Genomic DNA, 27,488 nt, shown 5'->3' on the forward strand with positions numbered 1-27,488 from the left:
CTGTTGCGAAGCCACTTCAGGAGTTTAGAGTGGGTTTTACATTCTCATTTTAAAAGCTGCTCTATCTAAGTGCTGGTTTGTGTTATCAAGGAAAAGAAGCATCAGTAAAATTATTAATTTCCCCACTCAAACTGTATTTCTTTCTGTATTTCTCATGACTGGCCTCTAAGCTGGGACCTTAAAAATAAAGTTCCTTAGAAATTTGTTTGTATTATAACCATTTGTCTCGGCCGGATTCACCAGACTTTTGAGTATTTATTACTGGAGTAATGTGTACAAGCTAGCTAGAGGCTTAAAATGTTCAAATTGGATGCTTTAAAAAAATTTTTTTTTTTTTTAATCTGGCATTTCCAACAGACACTTACCATTTTTGAGGGATAATCCTTTGGTAATCCTTTGACTGGAATTCCAAATACTCTTCTACCATTGATAAAAGCTTTCATTATAAAATTTGTCACTAAGAAGAAAAGAGTAAGAACTCAATTAAATGGCTTACAGGGAAAAGAGATTTCATTAAAATTTACAAATAAAGTAACTTACTTTTCCTTGATAATCCGGCTCCAAGATTATGATTTAGATCAAAGGGATCTAAGGAAAGAAAATTAAAGATAGCAAATAAGATAATCAAATAAGAAATGCCACATTTGTTCAAGAAGTGACATTCATATAACAAGGAAATTCAACTTTTTACTTATTAGTAGTAAATGCATTAAAAGATTGCCTCTTAAATGAGCTTAAAATCCATAATATACCTAAGTAATAGATATTCCTCAATATAAGGCAAGTTTGCCCCTACAAGTGTTCATCAGAAAAGAGTGTGTTGCCAGGTACAGTGGTGCACAACAGTAATCCCAGCATCTTGAGAGGATGAAGCAGGAGGATTGAGAGTTCAAAGCTAGCCTCAGCAACTTGGCAAGGCCCTAAACAACTCAGCAAGACCCCGTCTCAAAAAAGTAAAAAGGGCTGGGGATGTGGCTCAGTGGTAAGGTGTCCCTAGGTTTAATCCCTGGTTTAAGGAAAAGAAAAGATAGTGTTGCAGTATTGTTTTATATTTAAATCTTTTTTAGAATGTCTAATGACCGGTTGCTTAATACTAGAAAAACAGTGTTCGCAGAAGACACATTTACCTGATATTACCTAATAAAGCCAGTTTTGAATGCATATAGCAATCACAAGTATATTTAACATATTTTATCACTGAATGCTTATGTTAACTAACCAGTCTCTAAAAGATCCCTTTAAAAAATAATTTGCCAAGTAGATCATAAATACTTGTAAGATAAAATTAAAATACACAAAGACACATACACCTGCCCAGTGGCATATGAGCGACTACTTGGATCTTAGGAAACAATTTCCAGTAAAAGCTGCATGTAAAAACTCCCATATCATTAAAAAAAAAAAAAAAAAAAAAAAGTAGTGTAAATAGTTTATTTGCTCTATGGCATGGAAAGACCAAAGAAGTAACATGAATTATTATTATTATTATTTATGGATTACTTTTACAAAACATTTCTAATATTACTAAGAAGCAGACCCATTTATAGACAAACAAAAGGACATGCTAACATTACTGTCTATTTGAACATTAATAGGCAATTGAGCTTTGGGAAGTACCTGTAATGGTCTAGCTATTTGTCTTACATGTCATGGTCAATTTGCTATTTTCATCAAAATAAATGTTGATTCAACCAAAAGACAAAATTCTTGGCATGTTCTTTTTAAAGTACATGCGGGAATGCTCCAGCCAGTGGCAGTTTAATCTGTATGCTGAAGAGTGAAATGTGGTAACTGATCTATAAATTGTCTTTGTAGTTAAATATATGTATATTAAAAAAATACTATATGCTAAAATAATATTTAGATCTTATAGCATAGGATGATGCATTTTAAGCAATACAGTCCATATCTTCTTAAATGTCTGCACCTCAAACATCTTAGATAGCTATATATATGATGTGTTCTGAAATATTCTTAGATGATGCATAAAGTGGCAGCAGTGATGAAAAGGATGCAGATGTTAAAGATGTGTATGAGGTTTGAATGCATTGTTCATGAAATGGAAGTACATATATTATTTCTAAATCCAACCACTACTTAATAGATGATCTAAACTGCCATATGCATGCAATCTTTCATAATTTAGACATTATGCATAAATATTTAACATGCCTGAAACAATATTCAAACAAAGAAAGAAAAATGAAAGGACCCTTTTTGAGGGAAACTGTCATTGAGAAAATGTAGGCTCACATGTACACTGTATGGACAAAAGGAGTAAAGAGGCACCCTTCTGCTAGCCCATTATGCTTCTAATGGAAATATCTTAGATGTATCATATTGGAATTTAGACTAACAGTTTCCTCTTTACTCAACTTAACCCTATAACAATAACTGCTATGAGAATATTACCCTCGTGGTCAGTCTGGTCATGCTGGTGATGTTTGTAGTAAGTGTGGTATTTTTGGTTGTTTGCTTGGTATAGTAGAATTAGATTATTCCAATATTAGCTATTACACAGTTAAAAACATTAGTACTGCTACAATTGAAATTTCTTAATTCTAGAATAAGTGGGTTATATAATCATGGTTATATAATCATGAATATTCTCTCATATACAGTTTAGCCTATTATTTATAACTCATCTGAAAGTAATGTAAAAATTAAAAGCATGATAATAAGGCTTCAAAAATTAAAATAAATGTCAATATTTATGCAATTAATTTTCAAGATCTTTATTGCTATTGATAAAAAGAACTTGATGGCACCCTCACACCCTCAATTAGTAAGGTTTTAAAAGTCCCGCTATTTTACATTCCCTTATCTTTACTACTATCTTATTCTCCAATATATGGTCAACAATGATAAAAAAATTTTCATGGTAAACGAAGCCTTTTACACTTGTGAGAGGTCCATATGAGGTCAGGAGAGCAGGAGGACTATATTGCACATCTAGGCAGCAGCTCATAAAGGCCCAGAACTGTTAGGAGGAAGAACAAAAGTGTTCATAGTTCAAACTCTGTTCTATTCAGTTTGAAGTTTAATTCTACTTGTACCTTCAATAACAATGTATTTTGAAGTCCACTGTTTCTTAAATGTTGTAAGCAGACTTCTTCTCCTGATGCTAATAACATGTTCTTTAAAATCAAATTCCTCTGTGTAGAAACGAAGAAGTCCCAACCACAGTTGCCCAACAGATTCTGTATTTTTTCCATATTCTGGCCAATAGATAGGCTAGAAAAAGAAGGGAACACAGGATATCATGCTCTAGAACAAAGTGTTAATATCTATATTCATCTGCATCTTAGGGAGTAAATTTTGACTTGTTTCTAATTACCTAAGAGTTTAAATACATCAAAATGTAATTATATAACTTAGATGAATTTATTATAATTTCTGCTCTGTGACTTGAAAATAGAAAGAGCTCAGAGTTTTCAGTGACATATCTCGGAACATGTCAGCAGGAAAATTCAAAAATAAATTCTAAGATCCTTGGTGATACCTGAATTATTAGGTGTCTCTATATCTCAATAAAATCTTACCAAATTATTGGTACAGAATCACAGAGGAAATATTTGTTCCCATGTAATAAAGTTACCTAACCATTTGAAATTATCAGGCATTACAGAAATACCAGAATAGTGCCTAGAAACTCACCTGGCTTAATAAAAATATTTTCTCTTCAAAGAACACATCTGTAATGTTATTTTTCATTATTATCATATAAATAAATGTTACAAGCAATAATATTGTTGTTGACCACCTACATTATAGCACAGTATAGCTAACTTTTAGTAAGGATGTAGGAAAATCTTTACTCTTAAAATACGTACCAGTTCATCTATTTGATCAAAAAAATAAATATTCCAGCCATCAACAAATATTTCAGGTTTCTTTTCACCTTTGTATATCTGAAATTAATTTTAAACTATTAGTATGGATTATAAACTTAATGCATTGATACAAAAACTTCTAGGAAAATAGTTTAAAATTTAACTACAGAGCCACAGACTTTTAGAGAAGGAAGAGGGCTGAGAGATCACCCAGCTTTATAGAAGAGAAATACAAGTTCTTTAACGAATACCTCTTGAAGAACAGGAATGACTGGCGGATTCCTCTGCTGGAGGAAATATAGCACCATAAGAGTGTATGCATATGATGATAAACTGCCTCTAGATGCATCACCAATATCACACATCTAAAGTGGAGGAAAATGCAAGACAAAGGAAGATCACTAGTGTTTTCTACTAAATTTGCAGTCATCCTATAATCACTAAAAATAAGATATTCATTTGGGGAACTAATATAAAAATCACATTTTTCCCCACCTTTTTTTTTAATTGGTGCATCACAGTTGTATATAATGAGGGAAAAAAAAAAAAAAATATATATATATATATAAAACAATTATATACTATATATAAAACTAATATAAAAATCACATTTTTCCCCACCTTTTTTTTAAATTGGCGCATCACAGTTGTATATAATGATGGGGATATACATATATATATTTATAACAATATATATGCACACCTATAACATGATTTGCCCAATATCACTCCCCAGCACTTTCCCCTCCCTCCCTTTCACCCCTCGGTCCTTTTCATCTATGGATTTCCCTTTGATTTTTGTGAGATCCCACCCTCTACTTTTTCTAAAAATCTTAAATATCCCAATGAAATGAACCAACCCAATTCAAACCAAACTGAACCCAATGAAGCAGTGAACTATTAACCAGAAGCAAGATCAGACTATTATGTAAAATTTAAGACAACAAAAATTTAGTTGCCTGTATAGGGCTTCCCAAAGTTACAGGAAGCATCTGACATGGTTATTTTTCATTAAAAAATACAGACTGTTTTCAACAAGATTTGAAGATTCAATGCAATTTCCTGACAAATCACAACAAGAAGCTTACTCACCTTTGTAAATACTTTCATGGTATAGCACAGATATTTCACTCTGGGATCAATGGTTGAGTAAGCAGATAAAAGCCTTGTGTTATGAAGGGCCTGTTAAAAGGGAAATTACACTATAAGGCTATCAATTAGATGAAAAAATATTTTAAGCTGAAATATTCTGGAAATGGTCACTTGCAATTAATTTTAGGAAGAACTTATTTAGATTGAGATTACCTTTTCTTTTCAAAGACACACTTTGTTAATTTACTAGATAAAAACAAAGAATTGTAGTAACATGTTCTCATGACTTCCATTATGTTAATATGTCCTTACTTTGAAGTTCTAGAAAATAAGGAGCTATTAAAATAAACAATTAGTTTCCTTTAAGTAAATATAAAGTTTCTCTTTGCTCCATGGCATTATTTCAATTAAATTATCTCAGGGACCAGAAAAATTTTATAAAATCCTGAAGCAAGACTGACACCATCGTGTTCTCTCCAAAAATACCAGCACCAGAAAATTACCACAAAATTCAAGCCAACCAAAAAAGCTTGCCACTCTGATCTCATTTTAAGTGAAGAGAATAGTAATATGTGTGTGTGTGTGTGTGTGTATAATTTTTTTATTTTTATTTTTTCCCCCAACTGTTGAATAGTATACTTTGTTTTTAAAAATTTTTATGGCACTGGGGATGGAAGCCAGGGTCTCATGCATACTGGCAAGTGCTCTATCATTGACCTACTTCTCCAGCTCAAGTAAATATTCATATTAACTAAATTCTCTATCCCTATCCTCAGAACATCATCAAGCACACAGCAAGTACTCATAAAAATCTCTCCAAAGAATAAGTAACATGAAATAAATGGCTCATTTAACTTCAGGTTTTTAAAAAGGGCCACTTACTCTCTTTAATCTTTTTAAAGAAAAAGCCCTGAAAAAAATCTTACCAATGTGTTATACAAACTGATATCTACTTCCAGACCACTTCTTGAATGGAAGAACTTCACAATTGGCACTTTTGCTGTTGTAATAGGTAAGATGTTTCTCAGACCTAGATTGGAAATAAGATAGTATGATTAAATACAGTAGCTGGGAATAAAAAATGGTTTGTAAGCTAATATTTCAACATAAACATAAATGATGTAACATAACTTAGGCTTGTTTCACTATATTGAACTAGAACTTAGCTGACCTTTTGTGTGTGTGTGTATGTGCGCGCGTGAGCGTGCACGCATGTATGTGAGATTGTTAGTTTGATAAACACCAAAACAGAGGAAACAACTACAGTATCTGCAGTACGTGTTTTGTCTATTCTCTTCATGACTGTATCTAATTTGGAAGAAACCCTATGGGCAATCACCTGAATCCTTTGAAACAACCTATTCGTCATGGAGCTAGAAGTTATGAAGGTAACAGGAAGCAATCAATTTCAGTAAGAGAAGGAAATTACCTGATCTAGCCTTTGAAGGAAAAGAATGTGCAAATGATTGTGTGTAGGTTGAGGGGATTTACCAGGCAAGAAAAACTATACTCAGAAAGGATAGACGTCTGAAACAGAATGGCTCGAGAGATCTTACAAGGAATTATGCAGGCAGTAGAATGAATTGAGGTAAAGGAACATGAATAAAGAGAGTTGAGGAAGAAATTGGGAAGAACCCAGAGCCCTAGATACCATGCTAAGAATGATATTTAGAGATAAAGAGAAGTCAACAATCATGTGTGAGGAAAAATCACTGACAATCTTTATTTAAACAATGCCTCAGCAATGGATGCACTGGAGACAATGGAATGCAAGACAACCACTTAAAAACATCTGGGCCTGAACTATCAAGGTGCAATGGAAATACAGAGACAAAACAAGTCATGCTTGAGTCTCTATGACAGGATGGGGAGGAGAAATGTTAAGGAGGAGAAGGGCTGTTAACAGTAAGAATTACTATTTTCTGAGTACAAAATGTGTTACCAGGGGCATGCAAAGAGTCTTTCACAAACTTTACTTAGATTGAGCACCATCATCTTACAGATGAGGAAACAGAGACCCACAGAAATCCACTTAGGAACATACAATTGGTAAATGGTGAACCTAGGATTCAAAAGAGGCACAAATGATTCCAAACCTCTCATGAATAGACTACGTCAGACTAATAATCACTTCACCCATTCTGGTGATTCTAAAGATACCAATGTTGAAAATCTAGAAAGAGGATTCAGAAGGAAGGGCAGGTAGCAGTGGTGGAACCAATAGAAGGAAGGAAGTAAAGAGAAAAATGAGTCTATTCTGATATGTAGGAGTATTAATTTCCTGAGTGCTAAGTGGTGATGTTTAAAGGGCAGATATACAGTTATCACATTACAGAACTTAGGTAAAGGGGCTAGGGTTTTGTGATGCTGGGGATTGCGGCTTAGCGGCAGAGCACTTGCCTAGCATGTGTGACGCCCTGGGTTCGATTCTCAGCACCACATAAAATAAATAAATAAAAATAAAGCTATTGTGTCCAACTACAACTAAAAAAAATAAATATTAAAAAAAAAAGAACTCAGGTAAAAAGCATGTAAATGGTAAAAGTAATTTCAGGATGAAAAGTCTGTGTAAGGGGCTGAGGTTGTAGTTCAGTGGTAGAGCTTGTCTAGCATGTGTGAGGCCCTGGGTTTGATCCCCAGCACCAAATAAAATTAAATAAACAAAATAAAGGTATTGTGTCCATCTACAACTAAAAATATTAAAAGAAAGAAAGAAAGATAGATAGATCTGTGTGGGAAATAGAGGAAACTAACATATTAACGGGGAAGAGAAGTAAGGAAGCTTGGATTTACTATATACTCAGAATATACACGGTGCTGTACAGATGAGGAACTGGGTGTTTATAATGAGGCTGAGTGAGGTATTGGGATCACACAGCCTGAAAATGGGAAACCAGGATTTAAAGCCGGGTGGTGGTGGTGGTGGGGCGCTGCTAACAAGGCTGTGGGATCAATTGGGATCAATCCCCAGTACCACAAAAAAAAAAAAAGAGTACCTGCTTTAGATGCAGAAGGCCCTGAGTTCAATCCCCAGCATCACAAAACAAAAAATTTTAAAAACAGAAACAAAAAAACCAAAGAGCCAGGCCCAGCTACTTGGGAGGCCGAGAAAGGAGGATGGCAAGTTGTAAACCAGCTGTAGCAACTTAGTGAGAACATTTCTCAAAATAAAAAATGAGATTATGTACCCCATTTGAATCAAATGTATGAAATGTCAAGATCATTGTAATGTTTTGAGCAACTAATAAAAAAATTAAAAAAAAATGAAAAGGGCTGAGAATATAGCTCAGTGGTAGACTGCCCTTTAATTCAATTCCCTTTATCACAAAAACAAAACACCCCACATAAGAGTCTGATTTCAGAATATCTACCAAATACTTTTCTCTATCACCTCTAAATTAGATAAACCATTTTCTCCAACTCCTTCACATTCAGGAATTAGACACCATTGGCCACTATAATACATAGAACCTTGTCCTAGCATTTATTCATAGTAAATCAAACTGGTTCTATTTTATCAACCCCAAAGCTCCCATGTTCAGTCTTTATTTTCTACCCACTGAAATTAAGGTTTAGTCCTCAACTTCTTTCAAACAATTCCTTACAATTTTGCTTAATTCTTGGTATCACTCTTGGACTCTCAGGTTTACACAGCATTGATGGATGCCCCACTAACAAAAGAATATGTTAATGGCATTTTAGCTCTGCAAACAATTTACAAATCCATATATTTTACAGTTGTAAATGATTTCTCACTTTTCTTAATTTACTGATAAAACAGATCAAGCAAAGTGAACCCTGGCTCGGGGTTATAAGAGCTTGATGAACAGAACAGTTGTGAATGCAATTGCCTAGGCCAAGATGCTCTTCACTACACTTATGAGGTTTAATAATTTCTATACTTTGATTTATATGATATCAATAAGTAAAATGATTTCCAAAATTTCCAAAATTTGTCTTGGGAGAAACACACACACACACACACACAGACACAAAACTCAGCTAGGGAACAATATGCACACAAATTATCACCAACTCCTCAGTCTTTCATACTTAATCATGATATTTTTTAAGGACACTAGTACTGTAAGTATTTTATAAAGTGAGTCACTATATTGCTTTATAGGCATTAATGTATTATAAGTACATGGGGCTGAGGTTATGGCTCAGTGATAGAGTGCTTGTCTAGCACACGTGAGGCACTAGGTTCAAACCTCAGCACCACATAAAAATGAAATAAAGATATTGTGTCCACCTACAACTAAAAAATAAAAAAATTAATAAAAATAAATTCTAAGTACACGAAACACTAAAAAAGTTATAGTATTTTTAGAAACAAATATTTAGAGGTACCTGAATGTTTTCTAAGGACTCTTGCCAATTCTTCAATAGTTCTTACACAGTCCAACCCCTGCAACAAAGATGACACAAAAATTAATCAAAATTGGAAGACAGGTTCCTATACTGTTTATAGTATCCACTGTCTTCAGATATAATGAAACTCATTATATGTTTTTCACTTTTAGATGAGAATCAGTCAGTATCCATCGGAAATATTCTAAATATGCAAAAACTGCCACACATCCTATGTTCTAATTGCTTTTGAAGGTGCAAAAAAAGGTTAAAATCAGTCAGGAAGCCATGGATTGAGAGCTTCTTGAAAAGTCTCTGAACCATGGATGAGGACTTCCATTTTTTTGCTATGTAATTATCTCTCTCAGAAGTACCCTATGTGCCAGAGTATATAAGAAGGGGCTTCTATGCCTCATCTTATTAATTCCAGGTAAAATCTTAATTATAGTTTAAGAGTTGATGACTTGCTGTGGATAATGATTAAGCTCACATTATTTCCCCACTGGACTAGCCAAAATTATAATGCAGAAAATTAAGGTAATATAGCAAATAAGAATGATATTTCTAATAATTCATACTTAAAAATACATTCACAGTCCCTATCAATGTAAGCCCTTTTGATGACTGTACACATCCCAGAACATATTTGGAATTTCACTTTAGAAATTCCTTCAAAATTAGTTTATATACTAGGTTAAAAAAAATTAATCTCGGGCTGGGGATGTGGCTCAAGCGGTAGCACGCTCTCCTGCCATGTGCAGGGCGCTGGGTTCGAACCTCAGCACCAAATACAAATAAACTAAAGATGTTGTGTCCAGTGAAAACTTAAAAAAAAAAAAAAAAAAAAAATTAAGAAATTCTCTCTCTCTAAAAATAAATAAATAAATAAATTAATTAATTAATCTTGAGGTTGTATAATAGGGTTGTTCCATACGAAAGACCTAATCTTGCTTATCCATTTTATTCACCAAATTCTGGGCAGGTCATTTTTCCAAATCTGTTACATTTTCAAAATGTGAACTCAAAAGGAAGGCAAAGAAAGCTCTTGAGAACAGTAGCAGCACTCTTCTGGATATAGAGCCTTTGGACTACTGTTACAAATTTGAAAAATAGGGACTTGGGGTGTAGCTAAGAGGTAAGAGCCCTTATTTAGCATGTTCAAATCCCTCAGCACCACTAATCAAAAATAAAAATAATAAAAACAGAAATAAACAAAACAAAGAAAAACGAATAGGAACTCAGCACGTCTCAGAATTTATATAATTTTTATATAAGTGCCTTCCTATATACATCAGGGGCTGACAAATTTGTTCTGCTTTGCGAGCCACGTAAGCATGTGTTATAAGTACTAAATTCCCAGTCATGTAGAGAAACAGACATAGACAAAACATAGGACTGGGGGTTATGGCTCAATGGTAGAGTGCTTACTTAGCATGCGTGAGGCACTGAGCCACTGGGTTCCATTCCCAGCACCACACACACACACACACACACACACAAAAACCAACTAAATAGATAATACATAAATGAATGGTGTGGCTCTGTTCTAATACAAGTTTATTTACAAAAATAGGCTGTGAGCTGAATTCAGCCCATAGGCCAAAATTTGCTATCTCCTGACATATAAAAACCAAGCTGATGTGCACTATGATCTCCTAAAGCAAGATATAGAAGTTATTATTTCCATTTTATAACTATCGACCAAAGACCACATGTTTAGGTACTGAAAAATCCAAGTTGTCTCAAATCCAGGTCTTTGGTCTATAAAGGTAGCACTCATCATTTATACCACACTGCCTGCCTGATTTAAAACAAAAACAAAATGAAAACCTTATAGATAACGTATGGATATGCATATCCAGGTCAGTCTAGTAGCCAGGCCAATGGAACACCAGGAAAGCTGATTTGGCTTTGTAGAATTCCCAGTGGTCACTTTCAAATCTACTTCATACTAAAAGTTGAAAGTACAAGGCAATCTATTCTTCATATTCACCTCTAAGCTTAATGTATTTGGCTAGAGGGTGTGCCAAATGGCACACTCCATATGGCATGCCTTGATAAATTTGGAAAATACCAAGCTGTACCATCAGTCAAGATAGTTCAAATCACACACTGCCACAGCAAATGCAAGTTTTATGTGGTCACTGTACCTCAGCAGTTTCATGTCCATTAATTGTCATACAGACGTCAAGGTCACTCTGCTTGAAACCAAATCCATTTTTGGAGGAGCCAAACAAGCTCAATTTAGTTCCTGTTAGGGATATATGAAAAGTAATAACTAATTACCTGAGTACATTTAATATTTTGACCAAAATGGCCCTCTCATGAATCAAATATACCCAGGTGTAAACTATCCTATCTCATAATAATTTTTTTATTAACTATTTATTTATTTTAAAAATATTTTTCCAAGTTTACTTTAATATACAAGCTGTATATATCATGAAAGATTACTAGGTGACATTTCAAACAAAATGGAGATCATTTCAACACTTAATAATGTATCACTCCTTTCTAAATAAATGCATATTTTAGAGGTGTGAACTCTGATTACAAATGTAATATTAAGTGAAATTCACTTGTGGTATCTATTAGAATAAATTCTGCACTGTACTTTCTTTTCTGTTCGTAAACCAGGATTTGGTGGACCAAAGACCATCCTAGGTATATCACAAAGCAACTGAAACTCCGAACCCACAATCATTGCAAGATGTTATTCTCAAAATTAGTATGCTCGTAACACATGTACTCTTTTGAGAGGAAGGTCACATTACCTTTTTTAAGGATTAAAAAAAAAAAAATCATTTACCTGGAAAGTCCTGTTTTATGAAACTTTCTAAGTTTTGCCGGATATGTTCACGAGCCTGATCTTCTAAAATAGTTGGAGAAAAATCCTCTGTTTAAAATAAATAGACACATTGAGAAAAAGACTGATGACTTTTTTTTTGAAAAAGCTGAAAGTAAGACTTCTAAGGTTTAAAGAAAACACCCTAATTTTTGTGCCTTTGCCCAGATAACATTTGTAATGTAAAATAATCTTTTGTTTCTTTAACAGAAGAGTCTATTAGAAAGAACTACTCTTAAAATAAAAACTAATTTAGACAGGCTCTGTACCTGGGTTTTACAGAGACCTCAAAGAGTGAATCCAAAAGTTTGTGAGCATGTCCATGTTTTTTCCTAAAGAGAAACTAGTTTTCTTTTATAGATTTAAACCACCAAAAAGTTTTTGTTTTCATTTTTAAATCCCTGGCAGCCAGGCATGATGGTACACACTGTAGTCCCGGTTACTCAGGAAGCTGAGGTGGGAGGATCACTTGAGTTTAGGAATTTGAGAAGGCTTTTGATAATATCTCAAAAGTTTTTAAAAAATTATTTTCAGCATAGATGGACACCTCAAGATGTAGCAATATGAAGTATTAAGTTATCCATTCTAAGCAGTAAAATGTCTCTATTGCAAAATTTTCTCATTGTAGGACTTGAAAACTCTCTATACCAATGCTCCCCCAAAACTCTACTCTTCCTTAAAGGGCTGTCATGTTGTGTGCACTATGAATTACTGTTAACTAAAAAGGATTCTGTGCTCAAATTTTGGAGCTGTTGGATTAAAGATATAAAAACAAGTTTCTTTGCTACAACATTGCTTTTAAACACTGCTTTTATCATGCCTTGCAAATCTCTAAAGAAGATTTACTGCCCCCCAAGGGAGAGGGCAATATGTACAGTTATTCCTTTGTGAGAGAATACTTCTGGTCATGAAAAATGCATCTAGGAAAACATTTCAAGGAATGTAATCTATTAGTTGGAAAAGCTAATATAGTACTTTAATCTTAAAAAGTCTTAAGATTAAGTAGTTCAGTGATAAAGCATGAGTTAAGCATGTGGAAGGCCCTGGGTTCAATCCACAGCACAAATAAAACAGAAAAAACAAACAACTTAAAAAGATATTCCTTCCTTCTTTCTTTAATGATTACTTATTGTGTGTCCCAAATGGGACCTGCATGACACACTGAAGCAAGAGGATCTCAAATTCAAAGCCAGCCTCAACAACTTAAGAGTGATCCTTAATTTAGCAAGGGTCTCAATAGAAAAAATAAAAAGGACCAGGAATATGGCTCAATGGTAAAGCACCCCTGGGTTCAATTTCCAGTAACAACCACCACAACAACAACAACAAATAGTCAATTTACTTTTCTGACAAATGAAAAGAAATGTGAATAACTTACTGTAACACTGGAAACAAACTTGATCTAAGATATTTGAAAACTTGGGTGTTAGTGGTGGCAAAGGTTCCAGCTGGATTCTTTTGAAGTCTTCAGGACAGTCCTTCTTTAGATGACCCTCTCGTTTGCATAAGCTGCACACAACTGTGGGAGACTGTAGGAATATGGCAAAGCAAAATAACACTGAAAACTTTATTTGCCAAATAATGGGATTTAGATTTTTTTTTTTTTTTTTTTGTCTTGGAGATTGAACCTAGGAGCACTTAACCACTGAGTAACATCCCCAGCCCTTTTTACTTTTCATTTTGAGACATGATCTTGTTAAGTTGGTTAGGTCCTTGCTAAGTTGCTGAGGCTGGCTTTGAACTTAGGATCCCTCCTGCCTCAGCCCCTTGAGTGGCTGAGATTACATGCCTGGATCTTTTTTATTTTTGAAGTACAAAGCCTACTCTTCACTTTCCAACGAAATGAAGCCATTAAATGATCTGAGAGAGAGGCATCCTTATGATGTCATCAGGAGAAAAGGATAGTTACTATAAGCTTTCCATTCCTCCTACGCAGATTCCTACAAATCTGATTGGAAGGAATGTAAAGTGGAAGGAAGTGAATCAAGTGGCTGTATTAGGACAAAGGCAAAACTTCTTAACCACACCCAAAACAGGGAGAATTATGTTTTTGTGTATGAAAATTGAAATTACATGTATTAAAATTGTTTAAAGTCTCCTGGTGTTTAATTGTTTAAAGTCTCCTGATTACCTTGCCTTTGGTGAAGATAAGTTTACTAAATTCATAGAAGAAATCAGACTGGTCCACTGGTGAATTTTCCTCACATATATTTTCTTCTTTAAGATTTATTTTATTAAGTTCCATAAGTAGAGCTCCATCTACATTTTTTTCACATTCTTTTAAGTCTTCATATTTAGCCGGCTCAACTAATTCATCATCCTCTTCAGAAAGAGCATCCTCATCACCTGATCCAGTATAGGTATTGTCCAGCTCATCTTCATTAGCGATGCCATCCTCATCTTCCCTTTGGTTAATGGTGAGCCTGGATTCTTCCTCCTCCTCTTCATCTTCCTCCTCTTCTTCATCAAAGTGAATGATTTCAGATGTTTGACACTGGACTAAAGGGACAAAGTGGTTTAAAGAGTCTTCTAGCTTATCAGTACCTTCTATACTTTCTTCATCAAGATCAACCTTGTCAACAAAAGTAGCAAATCCATCACACACTTTGGCTGTAGGATTTTGGAGGCCTTCTAAATTCAAAATGCTATCTGTCTCATAATTACATGGGCTGCTGCCAATTGTAAGTTCTCCACACTCATTACTGCTTATACCGGAGTCATCAGCAGTCAAAGGATGCTTTCCCTTCTTTCTGATTTTCTCTTTCTCATCTTTACTTCCTGTTTCTTGATGGTGTACTTTAATATCCTCATAATTATCACAAATGACTTCTGCCTGGATACAGCCGGAGTTTCCCAGATGTGTGCATTTCCTGATGTGTACATTTCCAATTTCCTCAGCTGGTGGGCTTCCACAGCTTTCAGCAGTCTCTTTAAGAGAAAGTGGCTGTGCCTTGCATGCATTTTCAGTTGAAATGGTAGTAGCACCAGGGCCTTGAGCCAAAACTGAATTGTTGAGTTTATCATCTTTTGCTTGCACATCTGGATCATGATTTATTACTTCTTTAAAATGTTCTGAAATACATGTAACTGTGCTCAGAGGCTTTGGAAGGCTGGATTTTGCAAGTTTGTGCGGAAGAGCAAAATATTTATATGTCGTCCTTAAACAGTGAAGTATATATTCAAACACAGGTTGATTATTTAGGGTCCTTGCCACATTTCTTTTAACAGAGTAGGGATCTGTAACAATAACAATGAAAAAACAAATATACCACTTAATATATTTCTATTTCATGCTCTAAAAATTAGCCTGCTGCAAATAAAAATAGATAACAAATAAACAGTTAAGTTTATATCTTATATGCTTAAAAAAAGAAAAAATGCAGGTAGAGAATAAGAAGATACCATATAAGAACAAAAAGCAATGTTTTCTGAAACATCTGTTCTACGAAGAGAACCCATCCTGTACAGAACCAGTACCCCTTCCCTATTCTGCGTGACTGTGGTGGTAGGAAAGATGTCATTAGTGTGTTTATCGTGCCCTCAGGAAGTCAGGTCTTCCCTACAGGCTTTGCTGCTGAGTGCTTTGCCTCCCCACTCAGCCAAGCCCTGTGGTTTGTCGAGCTTACCTCCACTCTTCTGCCCTGGGAAGCCCCATCACTGAATTGGCTGGACTGAATTTCAGGGGCGAGAGGGAGGCACCAGGAGGAGACACCACTTCTCTCAATCTTTTCTCCTCCCCTAGAACTCCAGCAGGTTAGGCAATTGGCCAGAAGAGCTGAGCCAGAGAAACTGCAGGGGAGGGTTTAAAAATGTGAGATCCCCATGACTGCACACAGAATTTATGCAAAATGCAAAAAACCCTCTTATGCAACATAAAGCTTGAAAAAAAATCAAGCAAAAATAAGAGAATTCCATTTAGGAAATTCTGTAAATTATTAAAGGAGGAGAATTAAGATTTCTAGAGGGGTTTCAACCTCCTGACTTTGCAAAGCTGAGAAGAGATAGTCCATTTAATGATATCTACAGGGCACATCAGTGTGTCTTTCATATAGTGACTTCAGTTAAAGAAGCCTTCACTAAAAATGTGTTTTTAATGAGTAAGTTACTGATTACTATTTAAAAAAATAATTATCTGTTCCCTTTACTGGAGAGTTATCCAACTAAGAATGTCAGTCTTCACAAGAAAAAGCATTTTTCTCATCTATGCAAAACTAAACAATATTAACAATAACCCATGAAAGGACTGAATTTAAAAATCCAGAAGTGAGAAAGCAGGAAAGGGAAACTCAGATCACCGGGAAAAAACATTAAGCATTTAAGTTGTTAAGCAATTCACAAAGAAAGCAAGAACTCAGCTAACTATTATTCAAGTTGCTTAAAAATTAAGATATTTCATTATAGTTCTTCAAAAACTCAGGATAAACCTTTTGATCCTTTTAGATGACTCACTGTAACACATACAAGATCCTAATTATTTAGTTCACCTTTGAGGTCAGGCCTACCTTACAAGTAGGAGCTGAAAAGAGACTGAAATAAAAGCATGCTGTTAGACTGGTACCTTAAAAAAAAAATAATAAAATAAATAAAAAATAAACATTTTGAGATACCTTCAATGGCAATTCGCTTTTTGGGCCAATCCTTTGATTCTCGAGATATTGATTCTTTGACACGGATACTGATCACTAAATCAGCCAAATTAAATTCTAAAGCATAGAATCGCAGCAGTTCCACCCAGAGCTGCCCAACTGGTACTGAAGGCTGGTGTTTTGTATCAAATATTAATGATACCTATTAATATCAAAGAGAAATATATTGGTTACTTCAGGTGTTGGCTCAATCTGAAAAATTAAAGATCATTCGAGCATCAAATTAAAAAACCTGGAAAATCTGAGCAAAGATAGAAATTTGACATCTAGACAAATCACTTTGTATGCGGGAAAATAGCAAAATTTCACTGCATCCCTGACATTTAGGTAGGTTAAAATCTAGTCAGTACCATGGAACAGACAGGACCAATTTTATTTAACCAGACAGCACCGAATTTTGAAATTTTAATAACAGGTGGATAGGACCTTGCACAGTTTGCTAATACTCTCAGCATGGACCTTCACCTGTTACTGCTGCTGGAGGGCACCTTTATATGGATACATGGAAAAGTATAGTAGCTAAAGACAGAGAAACAGAAAACCAATACTCTCATTGCCCTGATATGCTACTTAAGTACACTAAATCTGCCAGTGGCAATTAAAGTCAAATAACTATAATAGAAATTGATACTAGTTCTACAGTCACTGACTTGACAAGTTCAAATAACATACTTATATTTTGGGAAATACACAGAACTCAGAATGGGGTGGGGGAAAGGGCCCAAACAGTGATTCTGCCATTTCATAGCTCTTGATTGCTCTGTAATTTAGTGTTTTCATTCTCAGACTGGCAGTATTGCACAATGGCTAAGTGAACTGGCTTTGGAATTGGAACAACCTTAGTTTGAAATCCAAACTCTGCCAAGTACTAGCCATGTATGATCCTGGTCAATGTCTATAACCTAAGACTTGGTTTCCTCATCTGACAAATGGGGATAATAGTACCCACCTCATTGGGTTGTTGGGAGGACTGAGTGAGATAGTGTCTGTAAAGTGCTTAGCACAGTGCCTGGCACACAGTGTTCAAAAAATGGTCGCTATCATTATCTGCAGAGTAGGGATGATACCACCTATAACACAGGATAGTTATGAGGATTAAATCAGAAACAAGGGAAAGCATCTGGCAGACTTGGTTGCTTTCTGTTTTTTTTCACTCAGGTAGTCTTTAAATACAAGAAATTCATATATCACTGAAACAATGTCACAACAGTAAGATGCTCTTAAAGGTAATCTAGTGAAGAAGTCCACATGTTAAAAGGAACTGAAGCCCCAAAAGTTTTCGTGACTTGTCAGAAGGTTGCACTGCTTGTAGGTGGCGTGAGAATTTCTTCTGACCCCAATACATTGTTTTTCTCACCATAGCATATGCAACTTCTACAAAGTCTAGAGCTCACTTAATTTCAGATGTGGCAGCATGACTAACCTCTCCAAAGAACATAAAAATATAAAAGAAAAGCATTAAATGGACTTACAGAAATAGCTTTTTCTTCACATTAGTCTTATAATTCACATTGAAAAAATTCTTTCCTTAAGTATACAAATTTGTCTCCAATCACATTTTACTAAATCAGACTTTAAAACAAGTGGTATAGTAGTTTATTCATGGATAAATCTCAACCACAAAGGGTCTTAGAGTAAGATAAAGTCATCTGGTAGGTAGACTTACAAGGCAGAACTGATAGATACTGGAAGTTGTCTGGGTCCCAAATACTAGAATTGAGGACACAAAGGAAACCCCCAGAAATTGAAAGCTTTATTAAATTTCACCTCTCATCCACAGCCTTTTTCAGCTTTACAAAAGATTTTTAAGCATCTCACTGAAATGACTTGAAAACACTTTAACATGGAACTTTAAAATATCTAGATTACCATCAATAAAACTGTTTAGAAGTAGAGAACATTTCTTTTTTGAATAAAGTATGAATAGTGTAGGTAACATTTCCTGAGTGCTTACCACATGCTTGGCACTGAGTTAAGCATTCTATAAATCAATGACCCTATGAGAGGGTACTAATATTATCCTCATTTACAGGGAGGAAACTGGGGCATGGAAAAATTAAGTAACTTGCCAAGGACATATAAGTGGGAGAAGTGAGAATATTTGCATATCTGGCTCCACAGCCTGTGCTCTTATCCACAACTGGAACCCCCAATAGAAAACAGACAAAAGTGGTGCTGTTCTGGTGCCAGCAAGGCTGGGGTGGCATCTCCTCCTTCCTGCTCCAATGCTTAAGAATTCTAGGAAACACAACCGGAAAATCTATGATTCACCACTATGTCTTCATTTTAGGAACAAGTAAACTACAGACTGGAGGAATTATATGACTTATTTGTATAGAGATGGGATTAGATTTCTGGCATCAGAAGTATTTCATGAATATTACTGTCATTGGGATCTAGGACCGTTCACCAATTTGGGACAGAATAGTGCGACCTGTATAATCTGTGCACAGATTTTTTTTTTATTGGAAACTCAAATGGTAATTCTTTACACATAGATTTTTTTATGCATCTCCAATAGTATGGGACCAGTACATTAAATCATATGCTTATTTACTGTTATTTCAGTCCTTTGAAGTTAACATTCCATAGATTTAAACCTTAAATACAATTTAAGACCTAGCTCTTTTGAGGATACACAGGGATTTTTCTTTGAATTCTCAGTATTTTTCCAAGCCCTCTGTACAAAGAACAAACCATATAAATAAATTTAATGATCAATTTTTAAAAATCTTTCCACATTACTTTTAAAAATCTTTTTATAATTTTAAAAAATCTTTCATGTTGATTATTCAATGGACTAAACAGATTAGGAAATGAAATAACCATGAAATACTTAAGATAGTTAAGGAAAACTGACTAACTCATAAACACCACAATTGATAACTAAAATAAAAATCAACAGTAAAACTGGAAATAAGAGAACAGACCTGCCCCCTTTTAATTGGCCTTTCTTTTGATGACTCTTCTTTTGCTGTGTTTGTATCCCCAACATTATCAGTGTATTCCCAGACCACAAAATCTTTCTCAACGTCTTTAAGGTTGAAGTTTGTAAGTTTGTTTAATGAGAATCCTTCAATCTAGGAAAAAGTAGACATTTATTATTATAAGGTAGAAACCATTTTTGTATTGATTTGAGCATTTAATATGTTTGAAGAAATGAAAAAAGTTTATATATTCCAAGTTCACTGAAAATATAAAAGATATTGTTTGTGGAATATTTTTAAGATAAACATAAATTTAAAAATATTTTTAGCTGGGTTCTGTGGTACATGCCTATAATCCCAGCCATTTAGGGAGGCTGAGGCAGGAGGATTGTAAGCCAGCCTCAGCAACTTAGCAAGGTCCTAGGCAACTTAGTGAGACCTTGTCTCAAATTAAAAATTAAAAAGGGCTGGAGATGTTGCTTAGTGTTTAAGCAACCCTGGATTCAATGTCCAGCACTAAAAAATGAAACAAAACAAAACCCAACAACAACAAAAAATCTGCAATCAAAGTAAAAAAGAAGATTCTGATGATTCTGATTTGCAAAAGAAATGGCAAATTTTTGTGTTTTTTGTTTTGTTTTGTTTTGTTTTAAGCGATGCTAGGGAACAAACCCAGGGCCTTCCACATGCTAGGCAAATGCTCTACCACTAACTATACCTTCAACCATTTATAATTCTTTAGTAAATATTCTGAATTGAGGATGTACTTTGGTGGTAAAGCACTTCCATAGCAAAGCCTTTGGTTCAATCCCCAGTACTGTAAAACCAAACCAAACCAAACCAAACCAAAAAGTTATGACAACAAAATTTCTGAGAAGGAAACATGGCATAGTGACTAAAGCCATGAGTTTTGGAGTAAAACTCACTGGTCCCAAATCTTGGATCCTCCAGGCATCTCTTTAGGTCTCAATTTCTAGTAAAATGGGATAACACTAGAACTTCCTTCATGGGACAGCTCTGATATATATGCCGCATGTAGAAATAATAAATCCAAGAAACTGTCATTATCAGTATTGTAGAGATATAATTATAAAAACTAAATTCTCCTAATTAGAATTTTTTTTTTCATAGTACTAGGAATTGAACCCAGGGGATTTCTACCACTGAACGATATTATCGATCTTTTTGTTTTTCTTTTGAGATGCAGTCTCCCCTAAGTTGCCTAGCCTGGCCTGAACTTGCAATCCACCAGTCTTTACCTACCTAGTAGGTAGGATTACAGGCATAGGCCATTGTGCCTGGCTGGAAACTATTTCCAATATTTTAAATTCTAGTTAAGCCCAAAGGTTTCAAAATACAGTTTAATGTGCTATTAATGAATGCAAAAGAAAAAGGTCTGGGCTAAAAAGTTCTGAGAAATATTAACAGAGTTGAACAGGTCTTTTTTTAATTATATAATGGACTCATTACATAATAAACAGGTTAGTGAACAAAATAAATTGTGAGATAAGGTGTGGATAAGGTTTTCCAAATTTATTTCTACCCCAAAGAGTGATCCCTCTGAAACATAAGACATTGTGTCACACTCTTCTGCTCATTGTGGTTTCCTTCTTATTTCAGAGAAAATTCAGTCCTTCCAGGGTCTATGTAATCTGGCTCTTGGCTGTTTCTCAGAACCATAGTCTATCCTTCTGATTTGGAACTAACATCTGCTCTTCCTTCTGCCTGGAATACTCTTCCTGCTATCAGTCAATTATATGGCTCAACTTCCCCATCTTATTTAGACTCTGCTCTACTAATTTTTTATCTAGTATCTTCCTGCTTTTCACTCTTAATTCAATGCCCATTATGATTAACTTCAATTGTATCAAGGTCTAATAACAATACAATGGGAAATCTGACTGGGAGTAAAAGATTGGAGATTATCCTAGTCAAGGTGGAAGAAATCTGAGTACAACTGGGCAGAGAGGCTAAAAACTTCGAGAAAGATAAATCAGAGCACAGGGGCACAATATACTAAATTTCCTGATAAGAGAATTTAGTCTTATTCATTTTTATATTCTCTTCAAGGCCTGGTACAATGACTAGTGTACACAGTACTTTAATTGTGAGAACCTTGAAGGAGTTTCTGCAGAAGTGATGTAGGTGAAATATCTGGTAAGAATAATATTAATTCCTTTCCCCCTCATTTGCTTTATTTACTTTTCTTGATTAAGCTTCTGGCAGCAGCCACTAAACCAATGCCTGTATAGTTTATAACCTGCAGATCATTTTGGTTCATTAAGTAGATTTTTTGGTTCATTAAGTAGATTATTTGATCCATAGAGTCAACCCAGTGTTTGATCATCATGTACCTGTTTTTGTCATTAAGTCTTGGGAAAAAAAGTTAAATGATACAATCAAAATAAATTCAGAGTTGCTTCAGAGAGTTTCCAGTTTCACTGCAAAGGAAATTATACATTGGCCATAGAATAAAGTATTCATACTACTCTTAAGGAAGAGAAACAGCTTTTTCCTACATCCTCACATCACTGACAAATTATTATTTAGAGAGGATCAGTACACATGAAAAGGCAGCTCTTACTCAGTAAGACATTTATGTGCAAAGCCAAATATCCAATTTATTTCCAGGCCCTTTTGGGTCCAACTGTCTTGGTCCCATCCTAAACTCCTATCTCTTTTGGGACAAGATGAAAGGAAAACTACAAACAGTTTACCAAATTCCTTCTAGGGTGTGGATGACTTTGTTCTCTTGTTCTTTTTGGAAGGAGAGTAATCTGGCAGAGATACCCCTCTTGGTAGCCCTGAATCCTTTCTTCTCAGTGTCATAGCTACAAAGAGTTACCATTAGACAACTAAGATATAGAGCATACTAATCCCTTGTGTCAGGATAAAGTTTGCAAGTGGTTTATTCTACTTCAGTTTTTTATTACTGGGGTCTGCTAGACAAAGTCTCCACTTAATTCTGTTTATTAAATATAAAGAAAAAATGTCTTAAAATCACACACACACACACACACACACACACACACACACACACACACAAATATGCCTACAGATAAGAACTACCACTCTAGAACATACTTTTTTTTTTGTGTGTGTGTGGAGGGGGGAGTACTAGGGACTGAACCCAGAGGGACTGAACCCAGGGGCACTTTACCATTGAGCAAGCTCCTTAGCCCTTTTATTTATTTATTTTTTAAATTATGAGAAAGGATTTAAATTGCCCAGGCTGGCCTCCAACTTGTGATTTTCCTGCCTTATCCTCCTGAGTTGCTAGGATTACAGGCATGTGATACGATGGCCAACTGAACATCTTCTTCAAGAGAAGACTGTATGCTATTAAGACAAAAAGCAGTGAAAATATTCAATGTGTAAAAGTAAGCTTTTCAGTAAATAAGGCTTTCCATAAAATACCTACACACATAAGAATATACCAAGATAAACATGTAGAGATTAAAAATGGTTCCAGAAGCAATAGCATAATTTTGACCTTTCAGTGGGTTCTTATTAGACTTATTAACAAATCAACTCAATTGTTTTTTATGGTTTTTTTTCTAGATTTTTTTATTGGTGCATTAGAGTTGTATATAACTGGGAGTTGTTGTTATGTATTTGTACATGCATATAATATAACAACGTAATTTGGCTAATGTAATTTTTCAGTATTTCCCCTTCCCACCCCCTGGTCCCTTTCCTCTACTCTGATTTCCCTTTGATTTTCATACAACTCCCTTACCCCCACTTTTCTTTTCCTTTTTCCTCTCTAGCTTCCACACATGAGAGAAAACATACAACCCTTGACCTTCTGAGTTTGGTTTATTTTGCTTAATATAATGTTCTCACATTCCATTCATATCCAGCAAATGACAAATTTTATTTATCTTTATGGTGGAATAAAATGCCATTGTGTATAAATACCACATTTTCTTTATCTATTCATCTGCTGATGGACACTTAGGCTGGTTCAATAGTTTGGGCAAATATAAATTGTGCTGCTATAGACATGAGTGTGCATGTATTACTATAGTATGATGACTTCAATTCTCTAGGATAAGTACTAAAGAGTGGTATAGCTAGTCACACTGTGGTTCCATTACTAGTCTTTTGAGAAATCTCCAGACAAATTTCCATAGTGGTTCAAATAAACTCAACTTTAATTTTTTTCAGGTCTTGCTAAGTTGTCTAGGGTAGTCTTTAACTCATCATTCTCCTGCCTCAGCCTCCTCAACTTTAATTTATCCAGATTACATTATTATTGTTTTTCTTAAAATATTTTTTAGTTGTCAGTGAAGCTTTTTATTTTATTTATTTATATGCGGCACTGAGAATTGAATCTAGTGCCTTACACATGCTAGGCAAGCACTCTACCACTGAGCCACCACTCCAGCCCCTCCAGATTACATTATTAAAGTCTAATTCACCTTAAAGATAAAACCAAAATATTATTGAAGAGTTGACTATAAGCTCTGCATCTTGTATAGTTAGTAATCTTGATGCTTTTATTGTTTTACAGGTCATGGGATATAAAGAGAAGCAAAAAACCAGAAATAGAAAGTAAGCTACACTGGTCATGGTAGTATATGCATGTAGACTCAGTTACTCAGGAAGCTAAGCCAAGAGGATCATTTGAGCCTAGGATTTTGAGGTTAGCCTAGGCAACATAGCAAAAATTCAAATTCATTCATTCATTCATGTATACGTACATGAATTGAAGTCCATTTCAGAGAGACAAATGCTTCATATACTGTATGAAGATGATATATAAGTTTAAGTATCAAATTAGAGTGCTGTACACAAAGAATGTGTCAAATGATAAACTTAACATAGGTTCAAAGTCTCTTGTTTGAAATCTTCAGGTGTTTCAAAAACTAAGATTTATAGGCTAAAAATGTAGTAATAGCCCTAGCAAGGTATAGATCGGCATCTTGTAATCATATTAACATTTCAGCAATGAAAGATGTGAATACCAGTAAAACAAACAAATCTATTTTACTTCTGGTTAGATTTTTAAATTTTGAAATTATGCATAAGGAGTTGTAGATTTATAATCAATCAATCGGATATATAAGCAAAAAAGTTTCATACCCATGATCCTAGATAAACTGGCAGAAGAGGTTCTTTCCTCTGTTGAAGAAAATAAATGGCCATAAGGGCAAACACGTAAGGTGGCAGGCCTCCTTCCTCAGGGCGATCTATACTGCAAAGCTATAAGTGAGAGAAAAGAGAATTTGCATTTTTTTTTGGCATCAATCTGTGATTTAAATAACTTGGCCTAAAACCTGCAACCCATGCCCATACTGTAATGGTTAATTAGAATTGTCAACTTGATTGGATTAAGAGAAACCAGAGGGTTTCTAGAGAAACCAGTGTGTCTAGGAATAAGTGGCATGTGGAATAACCAAATAAAATGGAGACCCTCCCTAAGCGAGGGCAGCACCATCCAATAAGATGATGGTTTGGATGAAATAAAAGATGGAAGAACATGACAGCAACAGCAGATACAAGCTTGATTCTTCATGATCAAGTTCTTGACTACAGCTGTGATTGATGATATAGGACTCTCACTTTTTCACTCTTCCAAAGTGGATTCTGTCAGTGATTCTCCAGAAGCCTTCAGTCTCAGACTGTGATAGCACTTGTTCTGGGGCTTCAGCTCCTTGGACTGAGCAGTTGCTGGTTCTTCCAGCTCTCTGCCTATAGACGACCACTTTGGACTATCTAGCTTTTGGTCGCCTGTGAAATTCTCTTTTTGTAATTATACTTCCTGCTGATTCTGTTCCTCTAGGGAACCCTGACTAATACACATATATTATATGATATATAGTGATTATTCTGAATAAAGCAGCACAATAAAGGGCAGGGGTATAGCTCAGTGGTAAAGCACTTGTCCAGCATGTATAAGGCTCAAGATTTGATCACCAATTCCACAAACAAACCAAAAAACAAAGCAACAACAATCCCTTCCCCCAAGCAAAGTGCTACAAATAGACAACTTCCTATTCCTTTGCAGTAACCACATACTGTGGTTTTGAAAGAGTTTCAATTTCAAATATTTAATCTTGTTAACTTACTCATGGAAGGCCCTAAAATACTATTTACTGTTTCATTTTTTTTGACATCTACAATAAATCCACTCACTTAGTTAAGACACATGTTAATGAAATGATCACATGTTAATGAAATGATCACATGTTAATGTTAATGTTAATGATCGTTCAGTTTTAACTGATTTTGCTTAGTTTAAGGGTCCTCTCAACTTTTTTTTTTTTTTTTTAATTTTTATTTATTGTTTTAGTTTTCAGCAGACACAACATCTTTGTTAGTATGTGGTGCTGAGGATCGAACCCTGGCCACACACATGCCAGGCAAGAGCACTACTGCTTGAGCCACATCCCCAGCCCCCCTCTCAACTTTTATAGTCCTACAAATGTATGCTTTGGTCACAAAGGCAATTTGGGAAGAGAATGTTGGCAAACCCATCAGCACTAATTAAAATAACACCTAAAAGAGCATGGCCTACATAGTGATGAAGCAGAAGAGAGTTTTCAAAGAGAAGCATATTGTAATTATTAATTCATTCACCAAGAGTGGGGTATCCTGTGTTGATCCTGGATCTAAGAAATTGGAACTATCTCTTATCACTGTTATACCTCAATCAGTAAGATTTTTGCTTTTTCTTTATATAAGGCACCTTATAGAATATCAATTTTATCATTATAATTTGACCTTATACTATGGGGGAATATTAAGTGCTCTAATGTTTATTACAGCATATCAACTGGGAGAATATATTTAAAACACTGTAGATATAGGCAAGACCAGATACAGTACTTTTCATTTCTTTTTGTAATCCTTGGATTTCTTCTTGAAAATGGTTTGAGAATCATTTTCTAAAACTTTACTGTGCCTAAGTATTACCCTGGGAAACTAGTTAAGATTGTAAATTCTTTGGCTACATCCCTTGGGATTTGACCCAAATCTGACTTCCAATAAGCATATTATAAGTCATTTTGATCTTTTAAGCAATACTGTTGTAATGAAAAAGAAACCTTAAATTTTCCTTCCGTATAGTGTTTCTATTCCAATATTCAGATATTTTCTCTTTTGATGTCTATAGGTATTTTTCTAAACATTTAAGGTTAAATGAACCCAGTAAAAATTAAAGCTCAGTTAAGTTCACAGAATACACACATGCATTTAATGAAGTCTAACTTACCTTTGCCCAGTACCTAAATGCAATCACCAAAGGAACCAGCTTTGGTTCTAGTTTTCCAAGTGCAGTTAAGTGCTTTGTTGTCAGACAAGCATTTTCATTTCCTGCACTCACTTTACAAAGAAGACCACTGGTGGGTGTGCCGGTGAAGATGGGAATGAAAAAGAAAGAGAAAAAGGTGTGTTACATAGGTACCAGTACATTTTTACACCAGTAGCTAATTTACACTGATAATAACTTTTTTAAAAAATGGAAAAAAAAAAAAAACCCTAAAACTCCCTACATCTTCATAGGTCATTTAAAAATACTGAATTATAAAAAAAAAAAAGACAGTTACTTATTGAACAAACTATATTTTCAGAAGAACTCTGTTTTAATACGCTAAAATTATTTTTTGGAGGAACATGCAAATAAGGAAAATATTATGAAATATTTCAAATGGGAGCATGACTTGTCTCATTTTTTTCAAATGGTGTTTTTACAAGAGTTAAGGAATCTGTTGGTGAAGAGTCATTATTGCTTATAAGTCACCCATTCATGGTAGTGATAGTTACATGTTTCCAGATGGAGGGAGAC

At 34.8% G+C, this 27,488-nt stretch overlaps 1 protein-coding gene across 6 annotated transcripts in view; it reads right to left on the reverse strand.

Moving 5' to 3' along the window:
• The window catches only part of Tut7 (terminal uridylyl transferase 7), a 60,834-nt gene that overhangs the window by 18,589 nt on the left and 14,757 nt on the right, over nucleotides 1-27,488 (reverse strand). For all 6 annotated transcript variants that reach the window (XM_076846143.2, XM_076846141.2, XM_076846145.1 and 3 more), the window contains exons 9-24: nucleotides 26,916-27,042; nucleotides 24,785-24,904; nucleotides 19,700-19,849; nucleotides 16,731-16,911; nucleotides 14,255-15,360; nucleotides 13,502-13,652; nucleotides 12,088-12,174; nucleotides 11,429-11,529; nucleotides 9,279-9,336; nucleotides 5,852-5,955; nucleotides 4,926-5,015; nucleotides 4,085-4,198; nucleotides 3,834-3,911; nucleotides 3,057-3,234; nucleotides 541-588; nucleotides 366-457 (exon numbers count right to left, since the gene is read on the reverse strand). In XM_076846143.2, the coding sequence (XP_076702258.1) occupies nucleotides 366-457; nucleotides 541-588; nucleotides 3,057-3,234; nucleotides 3,834-3,911; nucleotides 4,085-4,198; nucleotides 4,926-5,015; nucleotides 5,852-5,955; nucleotides 9,279-9,336; nucleotides 11,429-11,529; nucleotides 12,088-12,174; nucleotides 13,502-13,652; nucleotides 14,255-15,360; nucleotides 16,731-16,911; nucleotides 19,700-19,849; nucleotides 24,785-24,904; nucleotides 26,916-27,042 (2,785 nt within the window). The remainder of the gene's footprint in view (nucleotides 1-365; nucleotides 458-540; nucleotides 589-3,056; nucleotides 3,235-3,833; nucleotides 3,912-4,084; nucleotides 4,199-4,925; nucleotides 5,016-5,851; nucleotides 5,956-9,278; nucleotides 9,337-11,428; nucleotides 11,530-12,087; nucleotides 12,175-13,501; nucleotides 13,653-14,254; nucleotides 15,361-16,730; nucleotides 16,912-19,699; nucleotides 19,850-24,784; nucleotides 24,905-26,915; nucleotides 27,043-27,488) is intronic.

The sequence above is a fragment of the Callospermophilus lateralis genome, chromosome 2 (assembly GCF_048772815.1).
Source record: "Callospermophilus lateralis isolate mCalLat2 chromosome 2, mCalLat2.hap1, whole genome shotgun sequence".
Taxonomy (NCBI): domain Eukaryota; kingdom Metazoa; phylum Chordata; class Mammalia; order Rodentia; family Sciuridae; genus Callospermophilus; species Callospermophilus lateralis.